Below are 27,843 nucleotides of genomic sequence, written 5' to 3' on the forward strand. Positions count from 1 at the left end.
TAGTTTTCCCCGATTTCTTTATAAAATTTCATGATACAGAGTCTGTTACATGTGCCTTCCTGTCTGAATTCAAAATAACTTCATGCAAAGTAAAACCATGGTTATATTTCCCTTCCCACCCAGCACAACCCCACACACAGGAATCCAAACGTTTCAGCAGACTTCTAGAAGTTAGTGCTTTAGCTCTGCTGCCCCTGCTCTGCCACACCACAGCGACGGCTCACAGTTGGCACAAACACGTAAAAGTCAGTAGTTAAAAAATTCAACAGAAGAGCATTTAAATAAGCATCATTATTAAAGCTTCATTAAGGCTTCAAGTCGATTCACCTCCTGGATACTTTAAAATTACGCTGAACTGTAAACACAAGTGCAAACATACTTCAATGCTGACCAGCACTGACTCGACCAGGCTTCTAGAGGTGGCTCTCAAACTGGGCTGAAAGCTCAGTTCTGCAAATTTTAATGTTGCTACAACAAAGAGACCTCATAAAAGACAGCTTAATCCTTGGTTTCCTGCAGTCTTTTACAGAGGGGTCCCACTTCGATTTGAAACAGCATCTGCCAGTTATCTCTGGAGATGCTCAGAACAACTTTGGCAGTTGCCTGAGTTGTTTTACATCAAGAATGGTGCCAACCGAGTTCATGCTGTGTGACTGGTGTAATGTTTCAAGGGCTGAAGTATGCAGATTTCCAGGGAAAACTTTAATATCTCCTTCATATTTCCTGCCAGGTTGTTCAGTGAATTCAACCTTCCCAGGTAACAATTTGTGGTTTGATTTTAAATCCTTCAAAATCTCAACCGAGTTTTCATTTGCTTGTTCTGCTCTGGGAGGAAAAAAATCATTTGTAATGTTTCTTATCATAGGACCGTTTAATTCTGGCAGAGGAGCATTAGCAGTCAACTCTCTGCTGTGACTTTTCAGATGAGCAGGGAGTCCTTCATCAATTCTTTTGGATAATTCAGTCCAGTGGTTGAAGCCATCCGACACAGGGGTGCAGTTGTGCAGCGTGTTTTCACTTTTGTCAGTGCCACAGCTGCCACCTTGAACGTGCAGTTCCTCTTCATCCTCACTACTGTCGTTGCCCTGTATCAGTCCGTATCGTTTCATGTACTTCTTGGTGGCAAAAGACATATTGTTTGGTGAAATTAGGCTAAGGCCCACCATGCTCTTGTCCACATTTGCATGTGAGGCGTCTTGGAAAGAGAAATCAGGAGGAGGATTTGGGCCTGAGCGACTGAGAGAAAGTCTAGATAACTGATTTTCACTGAGATACTTGAGTGCTATAGCGTTTGCTTCCATGCTCAGATCAACTACGTTGGGAGTTAAGCCATACATGCTGACGTTGGCAAATGACATGTAATTTAGTCCAGGAATCACTGCTTCAGGATTTATGCATGCTAGGATGCTGAAATAAAGCAGCAAAAAGTTAGTTTAGCGTTACAGGAAAAGAAATATGCATTTCACAGTATAATCTATCTATTCATTTCGCTCTCCGCATTGATTTCTCCTTCCTCCTGAGCACCACAGCTTGAGCAGGCTGCTCAGTGCTGAGGCCAGACGTCCTGCACGTCCTGCAGAGCAGCTCTCCAGCCAGTCACGCTGACAGTGTTCAAACAGTGTCTTGGAGAACTGATGATATTCCCTTCTGATTCAATACTGACCACAGCCCTGCTATCAGGAAGAACCAACCTCTACTAGCAGATTTCAGAGCTGATTGTTTTCTAAAGCAGATTTGAGCTATTGTCGACTTTCATCAGCAAACGAGAAATTACCAAATGCACCACCAGAAATCAGGCTTTCACTGTTGTTTCTTTCTTTGTTGAGCTGGAGACCTTTGCTCTGAATTATTTATCAACCATGAATGTGACAGAAAGAAGAATCCCATCCCCTGCCCCAACTTTGAAGAAAAAAAATCAAGAATTCTCATTTTGTCTTACAGGTTCACTTATCAGCATATTATTGACTAGAAGAACACCAACAAACTGCAGCCAAGAAGGAAGCAAAGAAATTCTGGAAAAGTATCTGATGAAATTAAAGTGAAAATGACAGAATAGAGCTCAGAAACTGTATGACTGGAAATAGTTTTTGATACACAGCTGAAGAGAAGATTAATTAGGAGACTGAGTTTTGGTTTACCTAACACTTACACAATAGTATCAAGAAGACAGCAAGGATGAAAGTAGAGGTGTATCAGGCAGTCAGCCCTATCCATAAGCAGCTACATGAACAAGACCCACGTCTCAAACACACTCCTCCAGAAATGCAGCTCTTAATGATATATTTTAACTTTGGGTCAGCCCTGAAGTAGCCAGACACCTGGACTCAGTCTTGGTACGTCTAGAAGTTACTACTCAACATAACCAGTATTTTACCTGGCATTCTCCACTTTGTGTGTATTTTTCTTCATTTTGCTGGGCGATTCAATTGTCACTCCAAGACTCCTCAGTTGCTTGAGCGTAGCGCTAATCACACTCTCTTTATCCACCACTCCCATGTCAGCCTCCGAGTCCTGTTCTATTGCATCATCACCACTCTGATAATTAGGACCATCATTAACAAATCCTGTTTTTACTGGCAAGTGATCTTGCTCTTCTGAGGACTTTAAGAGATGGTTTACTTGGCCCTAGAGAAAAAAGGGGGCAGGGAAGGGACCACATTACCAAAATTATCATGACGTGCAGCAGTTGTCACGAAAGCAAATTGTTTTGTTCTTTTGTAATTTACTACACAACTAGATGGGTTAACGGCTTGTTTGACAGACAAGCCAAACTCAGATTCAGTTCAGATGCAATCACGTAAACTCATGTCAGTGTACAGGAACACTGTGCTACCTTACATTTCTGTAAGCTTTCTGTAAGAGTCTGTGCTGAATTTAAACATGACATTCTGCTTCAAGATTAAAGCCTCCATCCTTGAAGAGACTTGAGGGTAAAGTGCTGTGCTATTTTAAAGGGCATTAATTGGGAAAAGTTAACTGATATCATCTTTTAACTACAGAATTATATATTAGGCAGTAGACAGTACTCCATGTATGCACAGAAGAATGAGGAATAGCCATTTAGATCTTAAAAGGAAGATCTGCACACCTGGAACTTTTCTGTAAAGCATATCATACAAACTAGAAAATTGCATGGGGTTTTCAGTCAAGCCAATACCACATCATGACTTCAGCAGTGTGTTGTTGCAACTGTTGCATTCAGATTTGAATATGAAATTTCAATGAATTACCAGCAAGTGCTGGTAGAGCTTCTGATCCTCCGATGGACGCCGGGGCAACAAGGAGGTGGGCGGCTCTAGGTTTTGCTCACTTGTTACCACCACATGGTTGCTGGCTCCCTCTGTTGGCTCTTCCTGTAAGCACATGCTCGCACTTTCTTGCGAGGATGAATTGTGAACAAGTGCTTGGGAAACGTTTTCGTTTCTGAAAGAAACCATTGACATAAGCAGATATATTTCTTTAAAACAGAAGACAAAAGGCATCGCTACCGGTGCCTGTCTATGAATACCAGAAAAGGAGAAAACAGACCACTGGAGATAGAGTCTAACGTTTCTTGGTTGTTTTCTGCCTGAAACTTTGAAAGAAAATGACTGCAAAAAGGAGCGAAAGCCTTTTGAGGACTGAAGAAACACAGCCTGCAGGGTAAGACTACAGCAGCCTCAATAGTTTTTCAAATGATGATTTGAAAACATCATTGGCTTCTCTGGATTTGTTAAAACTCATTGACACTGACTTACCCTTAAAGCAGATAAAATAAGTCATTAAAATTTTGGAATTAGTCTTACATTTTCAATATCTTTATGGACACTTAAAGCCTTTATGAGTCATATTTTCCATATGTTCTGAAACATGACTTATTCAGAAGGTATCTTTTGTTACCATTTATTCACCTTGGTTTTAAAAAAAAGTCCTGTTGAAGTTTAAAGACCACATTGGAAGAACTTCTCAAAGAGTTATAAGTACACACATACAGAATGCAGACCAAATATAATGAACTGAGAACAAACACCCCTAGTTGAAATGTTTCTCTATAATAACAAATGTAAAAGAAATCATAATGTGCCCTGAAGTTTACAGATATAAAGGGTAATATTCTAGAATGAGTTAAACGATGCTCTGCATCCGCTGCTGTCTGGTGTGTACATTGCATAAACCTTTTGAGACCAGACACATCAGTAGTACTATCATCCCAAAGAGATCGTTAAGTGACCCTCCTTCCCCTTCCCGTCCCTTCTCAAGAGACAAGTGTTAAGATAATGGAATTTCAGAACCCAAACGATCAATTGCCTGTGTTGAAAGCGATAAGATTTAAATCACGTGACATACTAGATAGTCAATGTAGGTTATCAGTTACTGTTACACTAACAATTATTTATCAGTCCCAAAAATGTCCCCCTCCTCTTCAAAGAAGTCTGAGTGATACTCTGTGTTCCTGCCATAAGACACTTAGAAAACAATTTCACAGATTTATGTACCCAAGTTGAAGAGAAACTTCAGATGGCATTTCTTTAAAATATAATATTGAAAACAGTGATTTGAATCAGTAGCATTACTGGTAGTGTTACGTATTTGTAGATAATATTGTAATCAAGGACTATGAACATTTAAATTTTGGCCTAATTATAATCCATCTTTCCCAATATGATTATTTTAGAAACCTAATTTAACTGGAAGGATATTCCCCCTCCTTTGGCTTTTTATACTCAGGGAATATTAGATTATTAAGTGTCAAATTGTTGAGCTGTTCCCTGTGTAAAAATAACATCCATATAGATAACTAAAAATATTTCTAAATTAGACTGAGATTAGTTATTTCTACTTGAAGAATCTGACCTTAAAAATAATGTAGTTAATATCAATGAACGTGGCACTTGCATACACAATGTAATTAGGTGCAAAATGCGGAGAAATTCAGAGGACATATCATAATCAGTCACATAATCATAAGCCTCTCAGAACTGAAATGGTTCTGAATGCTGAAAAGGAAAAATCACTGTAGGAAAGCAAATAACTACAGCAGTGTCCCCTTTCTGCTCAGGAGTTAAGGTAAGAAAGGGAATGCTGCCAGCCCCATACGTGCTTTTCCAAGCTAAATGCTCTTGCCATCAGCTCTTGCTGATAGGTAAACCAGCTAAATGTGTATGACTGATAAATACAAACTCTGAAGACAACTGTGTTTTGGCAAGCCATACAATTCAAAGCATAATTAAAAACAAACAAACAAACAAAAAAAACACACAACAAAGAAGAAGGGAAGGAACACAACTGAAGTCAGGTGACCATTTTCATAATTCTTGAAAAGAATTATGAAAAATTACAAAAAGTAGTAACTTCTGCAAGGTAGTTCAGCTTATGTGAACAGGAGATATTTCTGGTTACTTACTGGAGAGTATTCTGATTAGCTCCTTCTTCCACGAGATGAATACTGTCTACAAAGCTGGGCATGTCAACCACCTTTAAAGAAGAAGCAATACTTGTGTTACTTGCATCTTGCTCAGCATTAATTGAAATGTTTATGTCTTCCTTAGAAATCTCTGCATCCTCTTTCTTTCCTTGTGGTATGGAGTCATCCTGTTTTTCTGAGGGTGCATCCCAAAATAAGCTAGCACCTAGAAGAGAAGAATAAGATTTTTACCCATTTAGGAAAGTCATTACTATCTTTTGAGACCGTTTGGTTTTGTAAAGCTAGAGGAATCATTTGCTCACATTCAGTTTTTTTTCACCATTTCAAAACTGATTTAAGGTTTAGAACAGATAGGAGTTGCCAAAACATTGTTCAAGTGCTACGTTACAAAGTATGCTCCCAAAGCATACTTGAAGAAAATAAATGGTTGTATTGAAGTGTTTTAATATACTGCCCTTGAACCTGTTGGAAAATTTACCAAATTCCTACAGTAACCAAGATTTTTCTATGGATTAAACAGGAATTGATACGTTAATATGTAACCTTACAGTTACACCTGCATAATTTGCTAAAATTAAAAAGAATGCAGTCTCCCCTCCACGCACAGACCTCCATGAGTTACAGAAAGCATGCTATCAATATTGAATTTAATAGAACACCAGATAGGGTAATAGTTACTACTTTTCAAAATAGTGTATTAATAATAATAAAAAAGATGTGTATATTTTCTTAGAACAAATCATAATTAAAAATATAAGACCTTGCTAAAGCAATTGGAAAAATAACTCCTCCAGTGATGGCAATCACAGTCTTTGCAGCCCAAAGACCAAAGTAACTCCAGCCTAAACTCACAAACACAAACAAACCAAACTTGGCTGGTTTTGGTATCCAGGCATATGTTTGCCAGCATTCAACGTTTCTGCAATACATTCCCTTCTCTCTACAGACAAAATCACAGAAATATCCAGAAAAAGCAATGCCAGTCTGTTCTTAAGGAATAAAGTGTTACCTGTGCTCACAGCAATGCTCACACTTTTTCTCATGGGCAAAGCTGGTGAGGGCTGAGTTTCCATAGTAACAAGTTCCCCTTGCTTCTCAGGCTGCTGAGCATTGCTAGATGAGGCTGTTTCGGAGGAACAAGCCTGACGAGCCTGTGCTTCCAATAAGCGTTGGATCTGTAACAGTTATCAGAATGGTATCGTTTGTACAGGAAAATATAATAAAGAGGCAGAAATGAATTATTAAATTTGAATCCTCTAAGATCTGGATTCAAATCCAGGCTGTGTTGCCACAGAAGTCTGATTAACATCCCAGTTCTCAGCCGTGCATGCAGCATAAATCAAAACATCAATTTTGACACTGGCAGAGCTAACAAATAAGAGGTTTTATGCATGCTGGCAGAAGTACACCAAGAAAACTTGAGGAAAGCTTATTTACACCACACTTGTTGGAAGTATTTTCTGTCCCCTTCATTCATATACGAAGCCTATTGCTCACTTACCAGCCAAGCTTTTAATATGCCAACTGTCCCTACACCGTGTTAAACCAGCTGTGTATTAAATCACAAATACAAGCACTTAAATGATAAAATTAGGGTTGCCCAGGCAATCTTTACTCCAGTATTTCTATCCACCGTTTGTTGATTAATTCACAACTCCAAAGTATTTATACCATATGGAGTGGTTTCCCTCCTTCATGCTTCAAGAGCTTGATTTTACAAGCAGGAACCGTATCTATAGCAGATTTCAGCTTAAATTTTCTAGTTTAGGTAGGAAAAATATGTATTGCCTACAATTGTACTATTCCCATCAATTCATCACCAGCAGAATTCAAACATTAGCCCTTCAGTCCTAAATCACACCCTGCAGAAGTGTAACTTGAGGCAGGTACTTTCAAGGAACTTGACTTGGTATCAAAACAAAACTTAGTGAGTCCAGTAAAACCCAATTTTCCAGCCCAGCAACAAACACCTGGTGAATCCTGCCAGTTTGCTGCAAACAGACTGTTAAAGTTTTCTAATCAAGAGCCTCAACAGCTCAGGAAGCTGTAGGCTTTAAAGGTGGGTGAAGTAACACGTGACAATGTTCTCTGCTTCACCTGTATACTTACGTTAATGCCAAAGTCTATAGTCTGTCTCTAGCCTGGATACACACACACATATACACACAAATTTTTAACATAGAAAAGCATACATATATATATATATATATATATACAAAGTATTTATATAGAAGTCACATCAATTTGCATTATAAAAGTCTGCTGAAAGGGAAACAAACCTTCATGTTTTGGAATTATGACAAAAATACAAAGCTTAATTAGCAAAGTCAAAAGTTTCCATTGTTTTAAGTGACATCAATTAGCAGAGCTAATTCCACCCCCAAACCGGACGTGGTATGACGAGCTTTCTTGTCCTCATGAGAACAAACACTTAGTTTAATTCCTCTGGTAGGGGAACTATCAAAGCATAACCACCAAGAGGGCAGAGGAGAAGGCAGACATTTCAACAAACCTGAGCTTGAAGTAATTTGAGTTGTCTGTCTTGTTCTGTAAGAACCCTGTAAGCATCTGGAGATAGTCCCATCATCCCATTATCTGATCCTGCTTTAGAAGCAGGCGCGTGCAGGCATGGTGAGTGGGCTCCACAAAACTGTGGACTAGAAGGGCCTGCACTTGAAGGTGGTCTTATCCCATGTGACAAGCTATTTTCAAGAGTACAGTTCCCCATTTTCCCATGGCATCCCATGCTTATGGGGTTACTCGTGGTATATCCTGGATTGCAGCAAATATTTGGACAAATGATATTTTGATGGAGCACTGTACATGGATTTTGCTGAGCCATCTCTGACGGGACTTCTGCTCCATGCGTGGGGCTCATTTTACCAATTCCTTGCCATGAGTTTATTGGATTATATTGGACAGAAGCAGGAAACTGACAGTTGCATGCGCTGGTTGGACAGCAAGGTGGAAGTTGAACTGGCATCTGCAGTTCTGGTGGCATTCTGCAGCTCTGTGGTGGAAAAGCAGAGTTGTAGAGGACTGGCTGTGTAACAGCAGGAAGTTGCCTGGAATTGGACACCGAGGTTCTTCGAACTGGAGGCTCTCCCTGCTGTGCAGCTCCATCGGGATTTAATGCAAGCCTTTGTGGTGGCCTTCTGGGTTGATGCTCAGATGCCTCTGGGGAAGGCCCACTACAAGGAGTCGAAGGAGAAGATCCAGAACTTTTTCTTGATTGAGGACAGGCATTCTTACAGTGCAACTGCTGCTGGAGTTGAGCTTGCTTGCCCCTGGAAGGCCTTGAAGGTGGAATTTTCTGATTCAAATGATTTGGTAATTGCCTCAAAGAGGGATCTCCTATATTATCAGGCAAGTTTTGTTTGTCGTCAGAGTACTGGCTGGGGTAATACATAGATCCCAAGCACCATTTCTTTTTAATAGGCTGATGTAGCGCTCGAGGTAGACTTTTAGCACTTGAAGTCCCCACAGGCTTAGGCAACTGTCCTGATTCCATGAAGCTCCCATCCAAAACAAGGGACAGTTCAGGAACTGAAGGAAAGATCCTGGTAACCTGAAGACAATTACACAAGCAAGTTTAAGACAGCATTTTAAAGTGAGCTTCCTGCTCTTCACATGCAGAATTTTCCTAGTGTTTCTCCAAGACAGTTTTTCCATTTAGATCCAGCATCTGACCGTTACTGGCTCCAAATCAACTGTATATGGAATACCTTTTTAAAGCTTAGAGAATCCAGGTATAGAAAAAAAGATCTCCAGGATAATTCTTATACAACAGTACTGCTTTCTCATAGCTTAATAGCCATGTCTACGAAACAAAAGCTCTATATCAATCTGGAGTAGGAATCCTTCCCCTTCCGGAGACAGGCTACATATTCCCTCTTATTATTGTTAGACCCAGTATGTAACAGACCCCATAAGGAGGTCAATAAGGATGTGACAGTTGTGGATTACCAGATATGTTCTGTTGCAGGTATTTCATTATATTTGTACACACTTGAGTTTAAAATAAATAAATAAATATATTAACCCAGAAATATACAAGAAAGGGAGTTTGCAGCACCATTCTTAACCTTAGACACCATGGCTATTCCATATAATATTAGACAGGTTCCTTAAGTAGAACCTACTATCTCTGCTCCCAAATGCTAGCATATGCAGGAATCGGTGTCTATAGCCCTGGCACAAAGGCAGGCTGACTAGAGACAGAGCTAAGACTCTCAGTCCACTTCTTCATTTTTTTTTCCTCCTGCTAGCACTTTGAGACAGAAGCTTTACGTTTTCTGACCCCCTTACAATGAGCTTCGCTGCTTAAAGTATCACATCTTCTAAAATCTGAGATGCCCAGAGCAATTATTTACTTAGTTACCTGTTGACTCACTGGGTGTGGACTTGGAATGGGTCTTGGGGATAAATCCTCATCTTCCACACCAGAGTCGTGATCACTTGCAGACAGCTTACTAGGTGAACAGCCGTGGGGAGGACTAACAAACATCATTAGTCAAACAGAAATCTTTACTTGTCTGTTTTGGCAGCACTAATATGAATCTTCATGTTTGTCACTGTGCAGTCTACAGTGAAATACCAGCATCATTTTTTCCTAGAAATAGTTATACACCTCCCTGGTTAGCCAGGGAGTTCACATGGAAAACAGCTCTGGGACCAAGCAATGAAAATGCATTTGCTGCTTTTGGGCAATTAAAAAAATAAAAAAGATACTAATCCTCTCTCTCCACATCTCTCCACAGGATTTAAGTGACATTCTAACAGTTAAGCACTGATTTATGTTAGAAAAACAGAAAGTAATAAAGCAAAGATTGTTTAAAGGAGATTGAAGTCCCAGAAATCTAAGTTTCAACCTATCTAGGTTTCAGCTCTGAAAAGTCAGAAGCAAAACTGATTTTTTACCAACTTAAGTAGATTTCAGCTAGAGATTTGGATCAAAAGACATGGAAAACTTAATACAGTGAAAATACTAAGCTCCATCAGTAAAGAAACATTTGTAGGAATATCCGCTGTATAAATTACAACCACTAGTAAGAAGAGTAGAACTATTAGTATTTTTCTCTGGCTATAGGGTCAGCTTAACCATCTTACTTGAACATAAACTCTATGAATAAACACAAGCCCATTCAGATTTTAATGGAAGATCATCACTGTAGTCAGAGTTAGCCTGCCATCCTGCACAGCAGAGATCAAAAACATCTCATCTGAAAAATATCTGATTTTTGTGCACAGCTGACACCTGAAAGATTTACCTTCTAATAGGAAGTTTCTTGCAGATTCTGCTGAAGAACTCAGTTTCTGCGTTTTGGTTTTCTGCACTCAACTCAAACCAGATAGGGATCTTGTCCGAAGGTTCAACATTCTGAAATGGAATTTTATGTATTTGTGAAGCACGCAGATTTCAACTTTTGATTACTGAGGTACTGCTCCCAAAGACACAGTTTTAAGGAAGTTTATATCTGATTATTTGTTGCTTGGCCTTTACTTTCAATTCTCAATTCTTTTACCACTACAAGGAGGCAGGCAGCTTCCCTTCCTGTTTAACGCTGTTCCCCCAGCTACTCTGTAAAGTAGTTGGCCTAATTATAGCCATGAGCAGATGCTTCCTTGCTGTAACTGCTTAGATGCTCTTCCACAAGCCTTTACCATCAGAAGAAACAGTAACTGTTCTATGCTGATTCACATACAGCTAGGAAAATCCTAGAAACAACAGAAGCAAGGCTCTGTTACTGAAGTCTTGCCATCTTCAGAAAGCTTTTTCTGGAGAAAGCACACAGTAGAACAGCACAGGACATGTAACATTAACTGCTTCTCTAGCAGAGCCCAGAAGCATGTACTGAGCAAATGAACAACTCAGCCTCAGGTTCTGCACACACCCAGGAAAACATTTAAAAAAAAACAATATTCCTAGGATTTCTGCAAACCTTTTAATTTTCCCCCAGACTCTGCATTCTATTCTTTCAAACAGTTACTTTGCAAAAAGATGGAATTGCTTCTGCTTTGTTACTGCATCACAGGAAGAGCTCTGCAGGTTAGCAGCCACTGAACTCCATTTTGCATTCTTAGCTTTGCTCTCCAGAAAGAAAATACAAACATGCATCACCCACAGCAGTCAATGGAAGCATCCAGCACAGTATACCAGATTAATAAATGCTATAGGAAATCAGAATAAGAAAGAACACTAGCAAATTCCAACACAGCATGCTATTTTTTAAAAGACAGACTCTTAAATGCCACTGGAAAAGTGAGCAGTTCCTGACTTGGGTGGTGCTCTCACTCTGAGACACAAATTACAATAAATCACTGGGAAAAAAAATAATAAAAAGAACAACCAACAAACCCACATCTAACTTTAAACAGCTACGTCATTTTTAAACGCTGCAGTTTCATTTGGGTCACATTATAGTGACCCCTCCTTTAAGTACATACACTAAAGTTGATTTTTTTAATCTACCATGATGCAGTAAGGAGCTAAGCCACTTACTTTAAAGAGGTGTACAGTTTCATTGCAAGTTAACAGCTGAAACCCTAATTCAGTCTGTCCACGGCATGGAACGCACTCATAAAACTCTGGATCTTTGTGTGTCAATGAATAAAGCACAACAAGAAACCTCCCAGATTCTGAGAAAACCCTAAAACAGAAACAAAAGTACATATCTTAAAAAAATAAGAAACAGGAAGAAGACCATCAGGTTCTCAATATATTGGGCAAATAATCAAACAATTTATCAGTCTGGTGACTTACTGTATTTTGAGTGGTACTGAGCCATAGACAGAACACAGAGGGACTTACAACTGATGCCATATGCAAGAATCAAAGCAAAGTAGAGAAACAGTGAGAATAATTTTTATACTTTCTAGTTCAACCCTTCAGGATCACTTAGTACTTTAAATGAAATCCTAGAAGTCTTCAATAATAGTATAGAAGAAAACATTATAAAAATTATAGTGTTTTTTTTCATAATTCAATAGAAGAGATTATAAAGAGATTAGTGGAGGGCTGTTAGCATTAGGTTGGAGGTTGGACTCGATGACCTTGAGGTCTCTTCCAACCTAGAAAATTCTGTGATTCTGTGATAAAGACACGTAGCATTCATCATTCCTCAGAATTCTAAAAATGCTCATCAATATTAAAAACAGATTTTTTAAATAAAAGGTATACTGAAGGTGTTTTTTGTTTGGTTCGTTTTGGTTTTTATATGGATAGGGGACAGTGCAACACAGCAGTCAATATTAGCACAGAAGTAAGATCAAGGATAACGAAAACAATGTGCATTTCCAGGAAAAAGGTACTGCTGCTTTCAGAATACTTTTATTTTATTCTTTCCAGTTCTATCTGGGATAGAGAAAGCAGTAAGAACAAGATGCTCAAAAAGCACATTCCCATACAACTTTAAAACAATTCTCACAACTTAAGAGTTAAAAATATATGATGTACAGATTGAACAGTTAGCCTACAGAGGTTAATTCTCTTTGTATGGTTCATCAAATCAACCTAATCCACTTCCAAGATAGAATCAGTGAAAGTTAATGAGAGTCAAGCATCTAACTTGACTGCCAAATCTAATAATCTAATTGGGGTCTTATCTGCATTTGTGTGTCTTTAAATTGCTTAAGGAAAAAAGTCTATTCAGTAATTACCAACATCTGTTCACCAAATGTGTTTTCATTTTGTAATTTAAAAGCAAGTATGAATAACAGCATAAGAAATTCTTATGCATATATTGCATATTCTAAGGTTTAATTTACCAGAAGAACATTTTAAAACTATAAAGACCTGAACTCCCTCCTTCCAGCTTCCATATAAAATAGAACTTGGCCAATATTACAGGTGAAAAGATATAGAAAACGAGGGATGATTATTTACTAACATGACACTGAAAAAAAATCAGAATGCAAAAAACTACAAAAATAGACTACTTAGCAGGAAGTCATTACAAGACAGAACTAGCTGCAAATCTGTGTGCTTCAATGTGTTGGTTAGATACGAGCGGGGAGAAACCACATGCCAAAAAGCACCCATAAGAAAAGTTCAAAAAAACCCAACAGCTAAACACACCACTCCTTATGTAAGTGTTTCCTGCTTGCCAGATCTTATTTAAACTGAAGAATGCAGTGACCTTAATGACAGTAAATATTTACCTTCTTGTTTCTTTGGGATATTGGCCCAGCTCGCTAACGCTTCAGTTATAGTTTTCAAGAGATTTGAGGCAGAAGTCAAAACCAGGAAGAACAACTAAAGCAGACAGACCCACCTCCTATACAACTCATACATCAAAGAATTCCCCCAAATATCCTTGAACCCATTTACCACACATTTCTGGGAGATACGTTTTTAGGCATCCCATAGTTTCTGTGTTTTGTAGACAAGTGACTTGCCTTTCTTGAACTGAAGAACTGAATAAGTATCGCAGGCAGCATGCCCAAACTTGAGGACTACTGATATGAGTAACTCCACTCAGCCAACTACAAGCAAGAAGAAATATCCGATTAAAGACCACTACATTAGCAAGTTTCCACTACATATTCCCTCAAATACCACTCAAACCAATATGTGTATTAATATATTAATAGATATTTATCTACTTATTAACACACATCTATGTTTATGAATCTACACTTACACTCCAACTAATGGCAGAGCATATGCCTTCGGATCAGACTCAAGCAGCAAAAGTAGTTTTCTCGTCTGGTCCATAGTAAGGTAGCTGAAACAAAGCAGAAGTTGTGTTTTTTTGTTGTTGTTTGTTTTATTATCATCACCATTAGTAGTATTAGTATTTTGAAAGTCAGTCTTTCAGAAAAATCCTGAAAAGAATGATGAAAGTTTAGAAAGTACTGCAAGAAGGAAGTCTGAGAAAAAAAAAAAAAAATCAAACCCATTCTTTCTCCATACTTACTGCTTTTCACTAATTCCCTGTGTCAATCAAAAAATTATCAAGCACATTTGCTTAATATTCTGGTAGTTACAATGAACTAGAAGTGCAAGTCATGTTAAATTTGAATAACTGTCAGGAAGGCATTCACAAGGTCTCTCACCAAATAAAATGGCATTCAGTTGCTTCAGATTATTTTCCTGCTCTATGCTTAGTTCATCCTATTAAAGCAGTTACCAGTCAGAATGACAATTCCCCAACACCATCCTTATAAGCGCGGTTAACAGAAAGAGCTTTTGTTCACATTCATCTGATGTTCGTTCTAGGGCCAGCACTGCTATCGTTACACAAGCTGGATGCTGTTTGTAGCTGTTTTGTTGACTAGACATGCCTCAGCCTGCCCCAGCAGGAAGGTGCTTCTACTGAGGTCAAAAGGAAGAGCTCCTACTTGAACGACTTAAGGTTTTTACCTGATCCTATTTCCTGCTTGTTTATAATGTACTGTTTTTCTAGGTACCAGAAATCGTGTTCTTTTCATGTCAGTTACCTTATTAAAAAGCAAAGCACTGAGATGCCTCCTACCTTCCTCTTCTAAGGCATACAGGCCACTTAAGGTGTTTTAGCGTCATCCTTTACTTACCCGCATTTATAAGTTCCTTGCACTTGTGCAATATTCATAGGACCATTCAAATTTCTTGCTAGGGCTGTGGGAATAATTGGGACAGATTTCACAGGGGTGTATTCCAAGATATTTGCTGCGGTAATAGAAGCCCAGTGAAAACTGAAATTTAGATTATCCAGGTTTTCTGTGAAAACAATGTGAGCTCTAACAGTGAGCAGTTTAGACAGGTCCAGTGAATCTTTACTGCACAGGCTGTGCTGCAGATCCTACAAGTAAGGGAAAGAAAAAAAGTTAAACCATACAAAGTTGTCTTCATATTACTACTACGATTCCATTTTTACTGCAGTAAGAACTCAAATTATTCATTAGCCAGTGCTGCAGTAGGCACCGTATGAAAAAAGATAAGCCATGCCTCCAAAGCTCATGGCTATTCTGAATATAATGAATAATAATGTAAAATATATTTGAAATTAAACACATCTTAAATGCATTTGCTAGCCTTGCTTTATAATATATTCAGAAACCTGGGGATACTTAAATTATATAAAAATTAATAAATTAACAGCAACTAGAAGGCTCAAAGTGGACCATTGAAGCTTTCCTACGTGCATTCAAGAAATTTATATTTTGACATGTGGATGTATCACCATGAGAAAACCAATGTAAAGTGCTATTTGTATGAAAAAATACATAGTTGAATGTATCACTGCAGTAACTACAGGCAAATGATTACAGAAATAGTTTTTTTTCTGGATTATTTATCCACGGAGCACAGAATAGTTTACACATTTCAGCTATACCTACCAGCCTACATAGCCTTTACAGGTTTTCTTGCAAGTCACTTGCTTAGCAATACTTTTAATGAACTTTAATGCAAATACCACAACTCACTCGTGATAGATTTGAAAGAAAAAGCTGTTCTTGCTTGTTTAAATAAGTGTGTTGCCATCACAGTCATCTTGCTCTTTTTCATGGTCAGACCAGCTGAAAACTTACGGTGAGACAGCAAGATTTTAGTCGAAGATAAAAGAAAGCATAATCCCTGAACTTCTGTGAAGACCACCGATTCTGAGTAGTTTTCAGCGTGCTTTTCAGTGACACTCAAGTAGCACATTTGACATCACCAACTAAGTAGTTTTCCTCCAGGCACTACTTTTCTAGTTTTGTTTTAAATTGGTGGGGTTGGAAATTAAGACCTGTACATAGACCAATCTCCTGCCTAGATGGCAGTTTATTAAGAAACCCAAAAGCTGCCAGCAGCTGCCTACCTTAAAAGCCAAGCTGATATCTTCAGCACTGTGGACTATAATGCTGCCTGAAGAAGGTCCCCAGACACTAACTGTACACCGAATCAGAAAGTCTCCAGGAAGAGATGCAGTTGGAACTTTGCCCGATCCACCAGCAACTTCTCGGCCAGGATCAAAACGGTCTATTGTTAGCTTTATGCCTTCCCCATCTTGAAAATAAACAAAAAGAGTCCAAGAGCAACAACTCAGGCTCCTTGATAAAGGCTTATTCAACCAACTGCTATTGTCTGTCTACTTGATATTTAAAGTTACCTTCATCCACTGCAAGAGTCCCAAGTAAAAAACAGGCAAATAATTTCTTTTCACTCTGCTTAGCATGGCGATAGGCAAGTCGCAAGGTTTTCTCCATCAGAAATAATTTTGGATTTCTAAAGAGAGACAACAACCAAGTTTAAAGCACGATTTTTTTTTAACGCGCTTTATTGTGCTAGCCTACGGATCTTTTATCCTCCTTTGAAAAGAAAATATACAGAAGCAGCCCAAAGCTCTAAACAGCAAAAAGATAAAAGTTAGTAATATCGCATAAAATATTCATGGGATTTTATCTCTTGTTCTGTGCATCACCCCAATCAATCATTCACATTCAAGAACACACTTTAACTAGAATAGATTCACAGAATGCTTTATACGATTATCTTAACAAAAATATTTTGGCTTGATTAATCCTGCAAACTAAGGTCAGAGTGGAAACATTTTTTTCCCCCCGGAGAATAAATAACAAGAAGAGAGAAGAGCCTTTTCAGCTGAAGAGCAACATTGTTATAGAACTAAGATGCATGATAGTGAATTATTTTAATATAAGGTGTACAAGTTAGAAGCATTAAGGCTAAAACACAGAACTCAAGTCTCATAAATCTACAGAGTAAATAAACCACAAAGCTTAACTAAGTTTGACAGGGTGCCCTATCATTTTAGCCCAGCACTGAATGCGGATTTAAAAGCTACTGCAGCCTGAGCTCAAAGACACAGCAATGTCAGGAGAAGAATTACGTAACTTATAAAATCACAACTCATTAAAAAAAGGTAAAATGGTAAAAAGTTTGGAATTTGGGTTAGTAAGTACATCAACATTATTTTAGCTCATCATAGCTTATCTGATATTGACTTGGAGAAAGTTCAAAGAGAAGCTACTGATTTATGTGAACACTGTGAAGATGACTCATATCCTCTTATCAAGATTAGAGAAGTAAAGTGCCTTCATAAAAATTAATTAATTTTAAACTTGGCTAAAACTTGGGGATTTAAATTTAAACTCACAAAGCACTATGTGGAAAGGAGATGTGGAGGCTGCTCTGACCTGTGTGTAAGGGCTGCCCACCTCTTTACCAAGATTACCCATATATGAAGTAAATGGGTTATGTCCTTCTCCTGTCACAATGATCTTCGTATACTTGTGTGAATATTGAAGATCTTGCTGTAGATATATCTGTATGAAAATTGTCTTAAGTAACAAAGATCAATTTTTGCTCTCTGTTGATTTTAAAAGTCAGGTTTGGAATATCCCGCCCTACAAGTTCACAAGTGCTCCAGATTTTCCTCCAGACTCATTCTAACAACAAACAAATAAATAAATAAATAAAAACTTTTGGTATTTGAACCCTGATTTCTGAAGCAAGCAAAACACTTAGCTTCGAGTTTTACTTGAAGCATGCTATCTACATTTAGTTTGCCAAAAAAATACTTTCCTTTGGATATTTAGAAATAAGGAAAAGCAGGTTAAAGAAAGCTACAAGCATGCAGTTACTTCTACACCTTTGCATGTAGGAAGCGAACCGAACGCAATTGTAGTTTAGACGAAGGTACCTCCAACCCACCTGACTGCAATTACCCCACAGAAAGAGAAACTTCTTAAACATTTAACTCTTTTCAATGAAAAATCCTATATGCTTATTACAAACACAGTGGTTGTTTCTTTCTCCTTTGTGTCTTTTATATGCTATACTCAGAAGATGAAACGAAGCTTTGAATCACATAATTCTCATGTCAGCCACCAGCTGCCTAAGAAGGCCTCTCCGTACCTGTAGTAGGCGATGTGGGAACCCACGGCGTCACCCATGGGCGCCGGGTCCCAGAGCGCGCACCTGGCCAGCGGGAAGCTGAAGGGAACCATCCTCCTGCGACAGCGCTGCGAAGACGGCAAAGAGACAAAGTAAAGCGCCGAGTTCACCCCCATTTTCAATTAGCGTTTTTCAGAAGAAGCAAAGGACTCACTTGTTAAGAAAAAACAACAAATTGTTGCCCCGGAGCCCCCCGTTTCCCCGTGGGCTCCCCGCGGTACCTGCGGGCCGGGGTCCGCCGCCGGCCCTGAGGGCGCTGCCTGAGGGGAGACGCCGCCGCCGCCGCCGCCGCTCCCGCCGCTCGCCCCGCGCCCGCCGCCAGCCAATGGGAAGGCAGAACCGGCCGCGCTCCCGCCCCCTCCACCCTCCTCCAGCCAATGGGACGGCGCCGCCTCCCTCCCGATCGCGGCGCGCCCCCTCCCCGCGGAGCCAACCGCCAGCGCGCGCGCGCAGGGCGGGGGGGATTTAAAAACGGGCGAAGAAACGGTCGGGGCGGGGGGCGCGCATGCGCCCTGCGGCGCGGCGCCGTTGCCATGGCGACGAGAGGGGACGGGCGCCATGTTGGGGGCCGGGCCTGGCGGAGCGCGGCCTGCTGCCCCCACCGGCGGCTACCGGCAGCTCGGGCCGCGCGGGGCACGCCGGGTGCTGCGGGGCGCTGAGGCGCCCGGAAGCGCTTTCCCCGCGGCGGGGCCACCTCAGCGCCGGCTCCGCCTCAGCCTCGCACCGCCCGCGAGCCGCCCTCAGCCGCCCCCGGTCTCGGCTGCCGTCGCCGCCGCCGCTCTCCGCTCGGTCGCCGCCCCGCCGCTGCTGTCCTGCTGCTGCTCCGCCGCCGCCGCCTCCTCCTCCTCATGAAGCCCGTCGTCGTCTTCGTCCTCGGCGGGCCCGGGGCGGGCAAGGGGACGCAGTGCGCTCGCATCGTCGAGGTGAGGGCGGTGGGCTCTGGGGGAGGGGGGGACTACACTTCCCAGCGTGCCCCGCGGCACAGCTGCGGGGGGCTCCTGCGGGCGCGGCCGCGGGGCACGCTGGGGGTTGTAGGCTGCACCCCCCCCCCCCCATTCCCGAGGGCGGGCTGGGCTGGGTGCTGGGGCCGGGGCTGTGGTGCTGGGCACGGCCCGGCCGGCGGGGAGACGTGGCAGGGGTTGGCCGTGTGGCCCTCTGCCGCCTCGGGTAGCGCCCAAGGAACAGCGTTAGGCTGAAATTTGGCTCAGTGCTACGCTATGGTAGAGGTCAGAACGTGTCCTGCCCCCCCAGAAGCTAACCTCGTCTCCTCTTATTTCAAAGAGCCCCAAGCTGGTGGCACAGGATGACGAGGCATTCGGCTCTGCTCTTCACGATTCTCTTCTTCCAAATACATTTTTACAGTCCTTTGAGATAGAACAGATGCTGAAGAGGAAAGGGTGACTCTTGCACAGTGCAATATTCTCCGCCTAAAAAACAAACAATCAGATTATAATTGCGTAGAGCTCAGGTGGGTAATTACAGAAGTAGTTGATGCTTCCAGACGTGTGCGTATTGGCTTTGAGGCATTTTTGTTCCCTGAGCACATGCATTTTTATTTTTTTTTTTTTCATGGAAAGCCTTGAAGGATCAAGATGTATCCATGCCCCAATGAATAAAAATGACAGAACTGTAGTAATGCCTGTGTTTCTGAATCTGTTGACTGGGGAGGAAAAAAGGACAAAGCACCCAACCACAAGTCCCAGCGCAGGCACATTTAATGCGTCTTCAGTTCTGACGATGCCCTGGCAGTGCTGTTGCAGTTTCTGCGTGCTGCCATCACACCCAGGCCTTGGTACATATAACTGGGTTAGGCAAATTTGGTGCAGACTGAAAAATGCCATTCAGACTTTAGTTCTGAAGGATTTTAACCTCAAATTATGGACTCTTCAAACTGGCTTATTCCTTAAATTAAGCGGTGGGATGAAAGGTTCGTAGCGCTCATAAGGTCAAATTTTGGTAAGGTCAAATTCAGTCCCTGGAACATAGCAAACAAACGAGCTTAAACTGTAGGGAATTTTTTTAGCCTGTCATTAATGGCTTTCGCCAAACCATTAGCATAGCCTCAGGGCTGAAGAACCTCCTGTGGCTGCTGCCCTGTGTTCAGAAGTATGAATGCCTCTGGCTTGATAGGCTGCGGTAATTGGATAAAGACCACTTCAGGAGGAAGGATTCAAATGAATCACTGCTACCCTAATTGTAGTTGCAGCTAAAAACGGAAAACTAACTTTGCTTGTACTGTATTTATTTTCTTTCTAAGCCTAGAAAGAGAAGTCCAAAAGATAATAAATGGGAACTTGCTGTAATTCTGCTAATCCTGTTTGCTGCGTGGAAAGACGTTACTGACGGCCTGTGCAGTGGGCTGACTGCAGGAAGCACAAGGGGCTGCTGACAGCAGCGTCTGGCTCTCCCACTCCCTTGGGCAACTCTGCAGGACTTGCTGGCTAAGCCTTGAGGGAGGGAAGGTCTGGGGTGGCTCCAGTGAGGGCTGGGCTCGGGGGAGTCTGTTGGAAAACTTCAGAAAGAGAGAGCATGAACAGGGAAGTATGGATGAAACGCAATCAAGGCACTGTTGAGCACCAGATTTTTTTTTTAAGCTCACACCCTTGGCCTGGCCCTCACAGCCCCCCAGAGAGCCCTAACGCAGGCAGTTGAATGGCCTTCATGCACTCAGTGCTGCCTTCAGGTTGAAAGTGTATTTTTGTTTGGATTTTAAACCCCGTTGGCAGCTTGCCGCAAAGAAAAGGGGCTGCAGCTAAGTAATAATAAACCTCATTCATCCTTGTTGTATAAATGGGCCGATTAATATTAGTTTACATTAGGAACGAATCCGATCCCGTATCTTGCTCTAAACCTGAAGTTTGTGCTCAACAAAAAGTCAGTATGAGCTATAAATACTTCTCAGTTGCTGTACATGCTGGAGATGTGGGACGGAGCACGTCACGTGGAGAGGCCTCGCTTTGCTGAGGTGTGACCCGGTATGATTTTTAGCTTCAAATGACTTTATTCAAAACCACAAGCCCCTGTAGGTGGTTTGTGGAGCTGGCATTAAGTACTACCTGGGAACAATTTCTCAAAAAGTGTTGTAATTGCTTCGCTGACTGTGTTTTACCCTCCCAGAGAAGGGAGATAGCCATCAGTCATTACAGGTAAGATGTGGATTTCCTAAGTACCAGCCTGCATCGTGGCTGTTCAGATCGCAGCCCCTCATTACGGACCGGGCGTGTATTTGTATCAAGTTTGGACTAAAATGGGGAAGTGATTTGAGGGAAGAATTTGTAATAGCAAGTGAAAATGGGTATTGACACAGTGTACAAAAGGGAGCAGCAGGTAAGTGATTAGGTTTCTTTATCTTTGCAGATAAGGTTTGAAGAGACAGCTGAAGGAGGCTGGTTTCCTCTGATACGGAGGGGAGACTTGTGCGTGTATTCCCTAGGCTCACAGAATTGTCACTGAAATGTAAATCCAGTAGAAATGCTGCTCTATTCCTCCTGTTTGGGAGGGGATGAAGCAGAATTCCCTCTTAAGTGCCTGTTCTCTCCCTGCCCTGCAGATTAACTCCCACAGCCTTCCATGGCTGCCTGAGGTAGCGTTCGACATCGCTGGGATGCGGCAGGGCTCTCTGTGGGGCAGATGTTGGAGCAGGTAGTTGGATGAAGGCATCTGAGTGCATGTTCTTGAGATCTAACCTTCATGCTTCCCACAGCGTTTATCTTTTGTGATTGTGAGGTCATTATGCGTATATAGGACAAAATGAATGCTTTATTACTGACTTTTGAACTTTGCTAATGAAGTAGTTATGGTACAGTCAAGGAAAAATACCACATTCCTCAAATCTGCACAAAATATGATTTCATTAACTTAAACTTTAAATCTTTACAACCTTTGCCTGAAACACAAAGATCCTTTGGGAGAGGGGAAAAAAGCATAACTAAATAATCTGTCTTTATTTCAAGCAAGATGTCAGCTGTTTTTGTTGTTGTTTCTTTGTTTTTTTGGCAAGGTGACTCTGCAGGGATTTGGGGTATGCAAAACACCCCTCCCTGCATACGCAAAATGTAATTAATTCTCACCGCAGCCCTAAGCTGGATATTTCTGTTTAAAATTCAGCCCACAAGGTGGGATGCTGAGCCTCTTCTTTCTGCAAGATCGTAAATGAGAATCCAAGGGGGAAAAGGTGCTAAGTTGTTTTGGGATGTGTGATAGAGATTCTCAGAGGAAAAGAAAACTGCAAAGAAGAAGGCAGTGTATCAGAAACACTCCTCTGGAAGCTGCAGCAGCAGATTTAGTTTTTGCTGTCATGTGTTAATTGTCCTCTGGAAGTCTGCAGAGAGACAGCAGTAACTTTCTTGAAATAAAAGCATTTTCAGAGTTGTTTGCTCTAAACTCAGTTTTCAAAATTTCTTCCAAGAGTGCCACGTACTAGTAGTCCAGTTAGCTCCAAGTTCTCATAATTGTTTGCTGGAATGTCAGTTCATATTTCTGAACTGTGGCGCTGTTGTGAAACATGGTGAGAGATCATTTAACCCCCCTCAAAAAAAAAAAAAAAACAAATTCCCTATATGCTTCCATTTTACAGAACCCAGGCTCGCTCACTGGGCATTGAATTTAGGACTTTCCCAGCCATCCTGGGTGTCTTTTGTTCAGCTCTGCGTTCCTGAAGCACTGGGGTGTTCTGTTTGCCCCCTGCTCCCCCGGAGGTGCTATCAGTGGGATCTCCTTTGTGTGTTTTGTTTTTATTAGTGTGGGTTTTGTGCTTTTTGTTTTGTTTTGCCTTGTGTTTTGTTTTGTTTTCCCCCAGAAGCAAGAATATATCTCTAGCTAGGGAAATCTTTTTTTAATTTTTTTACTGGAATATGCAGACAGAAGGGCTGCTACTGCATGATGATTTATACCTCAAAGTTCTGCTTCTATGTGCAGATTGCCAACGGGGCAGACAAAACTTTTTTAGGTTTAAGCAAAACAAACAAACCCAAAACCCCACACCATGAAGGCTGCCTGCTTTACGCGGTTCTATTTTTATTTCTTTACTAGCTCTTGAAGAGGCTATCTGAGAAAATGGGCAACCTTACGAAGCAACTGAAAGTTGCCAGAAGATATGACAAGCCAGAACTAGGGCAATAAAAGTTTGTTTTTTTATTTGTTCAGCCCTTTGACTTTCATTTGCAGATTAACAACGATAAGCCAAGATAGGATTCAAGGTCAGAGCAGTAATTTGTGTTGCTCTAGCTTCTTTCTTGGCTCCTGCGCACTCAAGGAACTTCCAAACTGTGTAGCAGAGAGGTGGACCACACGGGGCTGAATCGGAAGCAAACCTCGTGCCCCGTGAAAGCTCCAGCACGGGGTCCCAGCAGCAGCTGATCCGTGCTCCTGGTTCCTTCTTACTGTGCTGAGGGAGCGGCCAGGCTGAGCTCTGCCACATTCAGGTGTGGCATGGATACGAGCCCTCTGATCTCGTTTGCAGTTCATGTGAATCTACTCACCTTTCAGCAAACACGACGTAAGGCTTGTGCTGGCTGCAGGCGGATGTTGCAGATCCTGGCTGGCAGATGACAGATCAAGTGGCAGTGGTACAGGGAAGAGAAGGGCGTTCTGGAGAGGCGGCAGGCTTGGGGTTTCATTTGGAGATGTGGCACATCCAGATTGTGCGTCCCAGTTCGCCCTGCTGAGTGGAGCCTGATTTCCCAAGCCTTTGTGTGATGAACAAGCAAGCTGTGCTTCGCTCTCTTGCAGAGCACCGTTAAGGGCTGTTCTAAGTAACGCCTCTCAGGTGGGATTGCTAGAAACTTGAACTTGCTTTTCCACTTCAGTCTGCTTTTCGAAAGCGAGGGAGGAAGGTATCTACACTGAAAACAGATTTTCTGTTAGAGACTGGGGTTATGGTTCTCCAAATGTGAAAACAGTTTTGAAAACAATGAGAGCAGCTTATATGGTAGCTGTTTGCTGATTTCTTCTTTTTTTTTCTTCTAGAAGGGCGTGCCTGTCAGCTAGCATAGTGGAAAACATTATCTATGAAATATGTTTTAGAATAGTGAATTGTTTATTTTCCAAGGTCTAGAAGTCTGTCTAGATCTTAGGTGCATGGCATCCAAGTATTTTATTTTTTTGTTTGTTTAACCTGGTTGCTATTTTAAGCTGACCTTTCAGCCGTCAGCTAATGTTATGGATCTATTCTAAAAGAATGTATGCATTCTCCTGGGAGAATTGGAGGAACTGCTTTTTCATTGTTTGGAAGTCACAGCCCTCTCTTTCTGATTTCAGAGAAGTGGTTGCAACAGGTTCCATCCTGGGGATTGCATCGCGATGGGCTTGGCGTTGCTGGAAAGTGCTGGCACAATGCGAACTTGCAAGGCGTGAGAGCGTTTACCCTGGTGGTGCAGTAACATTACAATCTCTTTTGCGAGCTCTTGGGGAAAGCTAAGGTTTTGTCTGCTTGAGGACACTTGCTGAGGGTTTGTCTCGCCGAAGATGAAAGAAAACTTTGTGTCCTGGGCACATGGCTTGATTAAAACTGGCAAGAGCAGCATGAGCACCACGTCCCTGCAGCCTGCCGCATATAGACTCGCAGTCAGGCCTTTCTCTGTGCTTGTTTGTGTTGTTTAAACTGACATGTTGTCTTTGGCTCTTGCGCTCAGAGCAGTTAACAAATAGATGTTTTGCCACTGAAGGAGAAGTTTGTTTTCCTTATTGCCTGGTTAATCCGTTCTGAAGGTTACTCCAGAAGACAATTTACTATTATCTAAAACAACTCTATTTATACAGCAGCACTTTAAAACACTTCTATCTTTTACTTTCCCGTTCAGCCGTTAAAAAATAATTTAGTTTGCTGCTGCAAAGGATAGAGAATTCCAAAAATTGTCTGACTCAAGTTTCTTTTCATGCATGAAAAGGGACATGCCAAGGAAAATTAAATGGTTTGGTAATCCTCTAAAACAGAAGGGATTATATTTTTCCTCCTGTTTTCTTCTTCGTAGAAACTTAATGTGAAAAACATCATCGGTCTTTACTTCACCAAGGACTGCATGTTAATTTGGGGTTCAGCAGAGTAAGGTTTCGTGCTTAAGAGAAAAGATTTACTTGGGTTTACGGCTTCTGTAGTCCATAGTTAATATGTAGATTTGCAGTTAAATAGGCATGTCCAAATGCAATGCACATGAAAGCAGGAGTACAGAGAGCTTACAGAAGATATTTGTGGAGGTTTTTCTTCACAGTTACTTAAAGCAAAATCTTGTTTCCTTTTCTTTCCAGATGTGTAGAGTTTTGGAGATTTAGGTAATTATATCCCTTCTTAAATTATGACTATGCAGAACTAACTTTCCACGCTTTTGTGGGTGAAATTGGAAAGCAACTGAAATGTTTTTAAAGCCACTTAGTGGGTTGTGTAATATTTCTGTTGTACTTAGTCCAGTAGCCAAGTTTTTAAATCCCAAGTTCACAGCCTGAAAAAGCATTTAGGCACATTATTATGCTGCTCAGGCACCATTTTTGAAATTTGCTTCAGATGTTGCTGCAGCCGAGCTGATAACCCTGAAGTAATTTGCTGCTGCTTTTGTTTTGTAGCAAAAACTTCAGGACAAGTATGTATAGGTGTACTCTGTCTTGGGTATATAGATAGCTTAGGTAATCGCCCAGGAGGTGTCTTTATTGCCTGTTTAGCTTAAGCATTCGTTAAAGAGATGTCTTTACATCTGTTTTTAAGGACTATATTTGTTCAAGGGGTACACTTGGTTAGTTTTCTTGTGATGTTAAATGAGCTGAGCAAGTGATTGTTTTGTGATCTGAATTTTCCCATATGACAACATGTTTCTCTTTGGTAAGATCTCCCATGGACTGATTAATCTGCTCACAGCCTGCATCTGAGCCTCCCCCAAGGGCAGCCCTCTGGTCATCTCCTTCCTGGGGAAGGACGAACACAGGGCAGGTGTGCGGGGCTGGGTTTGGAGCAGCGTGTGGGCAGGACTGTTTGCTGGCAGCAGTGCTTTCTGTTGGTTCAAGGCATCTGTGCACCTGCACTCTTAGATGCAGTTATAAGTGATGCGACCAAGGCAGAGGAGGAAGTTGCTGTCAGACCTACAACTAGAAAATAAGGACACTGCTGTGCTTAAAGCGTGCCTCCAGCTGCAAAGAAACAGGAATTGGTTTGTGTGCTTTTGTTGTTGTTTTTTTTTTTTGATTTACCTGTTGTGTAAACCTAGCAATGAAAGACAGTTTTAAAATTTTAAGAGGCCGTCAGTCAGTAGGTCAAATCTGGCTTTACCGTGTGGAGAAGTGAGGTACTGGAATTGTGTAGGATGGGGTGTAGCTTCTATCAAGTTTGGTGCTTGTTAAATGTCTCATGCACAGTGCAATGTTTCAAGAAGTGCCTCGGGCACTTTGAGACTTTCTCATTTCCAAATGGGACGTTACCTTTGAAAACACAATGCAAATATCTGACCAAGGCCATGTGAACCATTTAGCCCAAGAATCTCTCTTGCTGTGCGTCCTGAAGATGGAACAGATTTGCCATTAGCAAGCTGCTATTTCTGATATTTTTCTGTTGTAATACAAGGATAAATGTCACTGATAGTGTTGACTGATGTAACCTTGCATGTGTACTAATTCAAGGGCATCTGCCTGTTTTTTGCATGTTTCAGAAATACGGCTACACACACCTTTCTGCTGGTGACCTCCTTCGAGACGAACGAAAAAGGCCGGGCTCACAGTATGGAGAACTCATTGAGAACTACATTAAGGAGGGAGAAATCGTACCAGTTGAAATAACAATCAGCTTGTTGAAGAGGGTGAGGAAAGGGCTATTTCCTTTCTAGCTCGCTCTTGCAGACTAAGTGACAAAGCAGTGGCAGTATTCTTCAAGAACTGCCCATTCTCCAATGTAGTATGAGCAGTATGGAATAGCAGACACAGGTGCACGCTGCATGCTGTGCTTCTCTCGGCAATAAGTCATGCTGCTGGCTGGGAGGCAGTGGGTGATGGCCTCTGATACCTAGGGATCTGTGAGAATTTAAATTTTTCTTTTTGGGTTCTCCTAGGGAAACAAATGAAGTTCTGTATTTCTCACTTCCCGTAGCACGCTATAGGGCTTAGTGGTCAGATCAGTCATATGAGAGTGTAGGGTGAAGGCATTAAAGTTATTAAGTTTCTGTAACTTTTAACAAAATAGACAGCCAGGTGAAGGAAAGGGGAAGAGCACCTGCTAATGTTTCTGTGGAAGGAGAAACTCCAGTGTTCATCCTTATTTAGATGTCCAGGAAAATAATCAGGGCATCTCCTTTGTGACAGAAAAAATTTCTGTTGCTCATGCAACTAATTTTCTCTGGAGTTTTTTCCATTAGGCTTAATTCTAGACCAGGGACAGTTTGGCATCTTACGCTGGTATGTGCTGTTACACAATATTGCAGAATATAACAAACAGGCCCAGCTTTAAAAGTTTGAGATACTGAGCTTTATAAAATGGTGTATTCAGTTTAAAAGGAGGCTCTATTGTTTCATCAGTGAAATAAATAGAACACATTGAAGGTGACACAAAAAAAAACAACTCTGTAAATCTGCAATAACTCTAAGA

The 27,843-nt window shown here is 41.4% G+C and overlaps 2 protein-coding genes and 2 long non-coding RNA genes across 6 annotated transcripts in view; 3 read left to right on the forward strand and 1 right to left on the reverse strand.

Annotated features, from left to right (window-relative positions):
* Positions 1-18,991, reverse strand: STIL (STIL centriolar assembly protein). 2 transcript variants are annotated; one of them, XM_084528079.1, is made up of 16 exons: positions 18,506-18,991; positions 18,246-18,352; positions 16,480-16,595; positions 16,189-16,376; positions 14,939-15,186; positions 14,047-14,130; positions 13,802-13,888; positions 11,907-12,054; positions 10,675-10,784; positions 9,786-9,900; positions 7,917-8,972; positions 6,414-6,579; positions 5,384-5,609; positions 3,231-3,423; positions 2,375-2,625; positions 1-1,407 (listed from the first exon to the last, which is right to left on the reverse strand). In XM_084528079.1, the coding sequence occupies exons 1-16, from the start codon at positions 18,842-18,844 to the stop codon at positions 582-584; spliced, it is 4,260 nt and encodes a 1,419-aa protein (XP_084384205.1). In that variant the 5' UTR covers positions 18,845-18,991; the 3' UTR covers positions 1-581. The 2 variants fall into 2 exon arrangements, with proteins under 2 accessions (XP_084384205.1, XP_084384206.1); XM_084528080.1 differs by having other exon boundaries at positions 18,439-18,563.
* On the forward strand, positions 10,699-16,171 carry LOC311440771. Its single transcript, XR_014695566.1, has 3 exons — positions 10,699-10,842; positions 14,625-14,760; positions 15,900-16,171. It is a non-coding gene; the product is annotated as an uncharacterized lncRNA (long non-coding RNA).
* The window catches only part of CMPK1 (cytidine/uridine monophosphate kinase 1), a 13,654-nt gene continuing 4,801 nt past the window's right edge, over positions 18,991-27,843 (forward strand). For both annotated transcript variants that reach the window (XR_014695563.1, XM_084528096.1), the window contains exons 1-2: positions 18,991-19,207; positions 26,915-27,061. Coding sequence is in view for 1 of the 2 variants with exons in the window: in XM_084528096.1 (XP_084384222.1) it covers positions 19,133-19,207; positions 26,915-27,061 (222 nt within the window). In the remaining variant the exon portion in view is untranslated. The remainder of the gene's footprint in view (positions 19,208-26,914; positions 27,062-27,843) is intronic.
* On the forward strand, positions 23,807-26,413 carry LOC311440770. The gene is made up of 3 exons (XR_014695565.1): positions 23,807-24,655; positions 25,530-25,553; positions 26,100-26,413. It is a non-coding gene; the product is annotated as an uncharacterized lncRNA (long non-coding RNA).

The sequence above is a fragment of the Aythya ferina genome (genome assembly GCF_964211825.1).
Source record: "Aythya ferina genome assembly, chromosome: 8".
Taxonomy (NCBI): domain Eukaryota; kingdom Metazoa; phylum Chordata; class Aves; order Anseriformes; family Anatidae; genus Aythya; species Aythya ferina.

Coding starts and splice junctions, on each gene's coding strand:
- STIL (XM_084528079.1), bottom strand. CDS start 18,844: ATGGCGCCCGTCCCCTCTCGTCGCCATGGCAACGGCGCCGCGCCGCAG. Junction 18,353..18,505: donor CGGCGGACCCCGGCCCGCAG/GTACCGCGGGGA, acceptor CCGTCTTCGCAG/CGCTGTCGCAGGAGGATGGT. Junction 8,973..9,785: donor CACACCCAGTGAGTCAACAG/GTAACTAAGTAA, acceptor AATTGTCTTCAG/GTTACCAGGATCTTTCCTTC.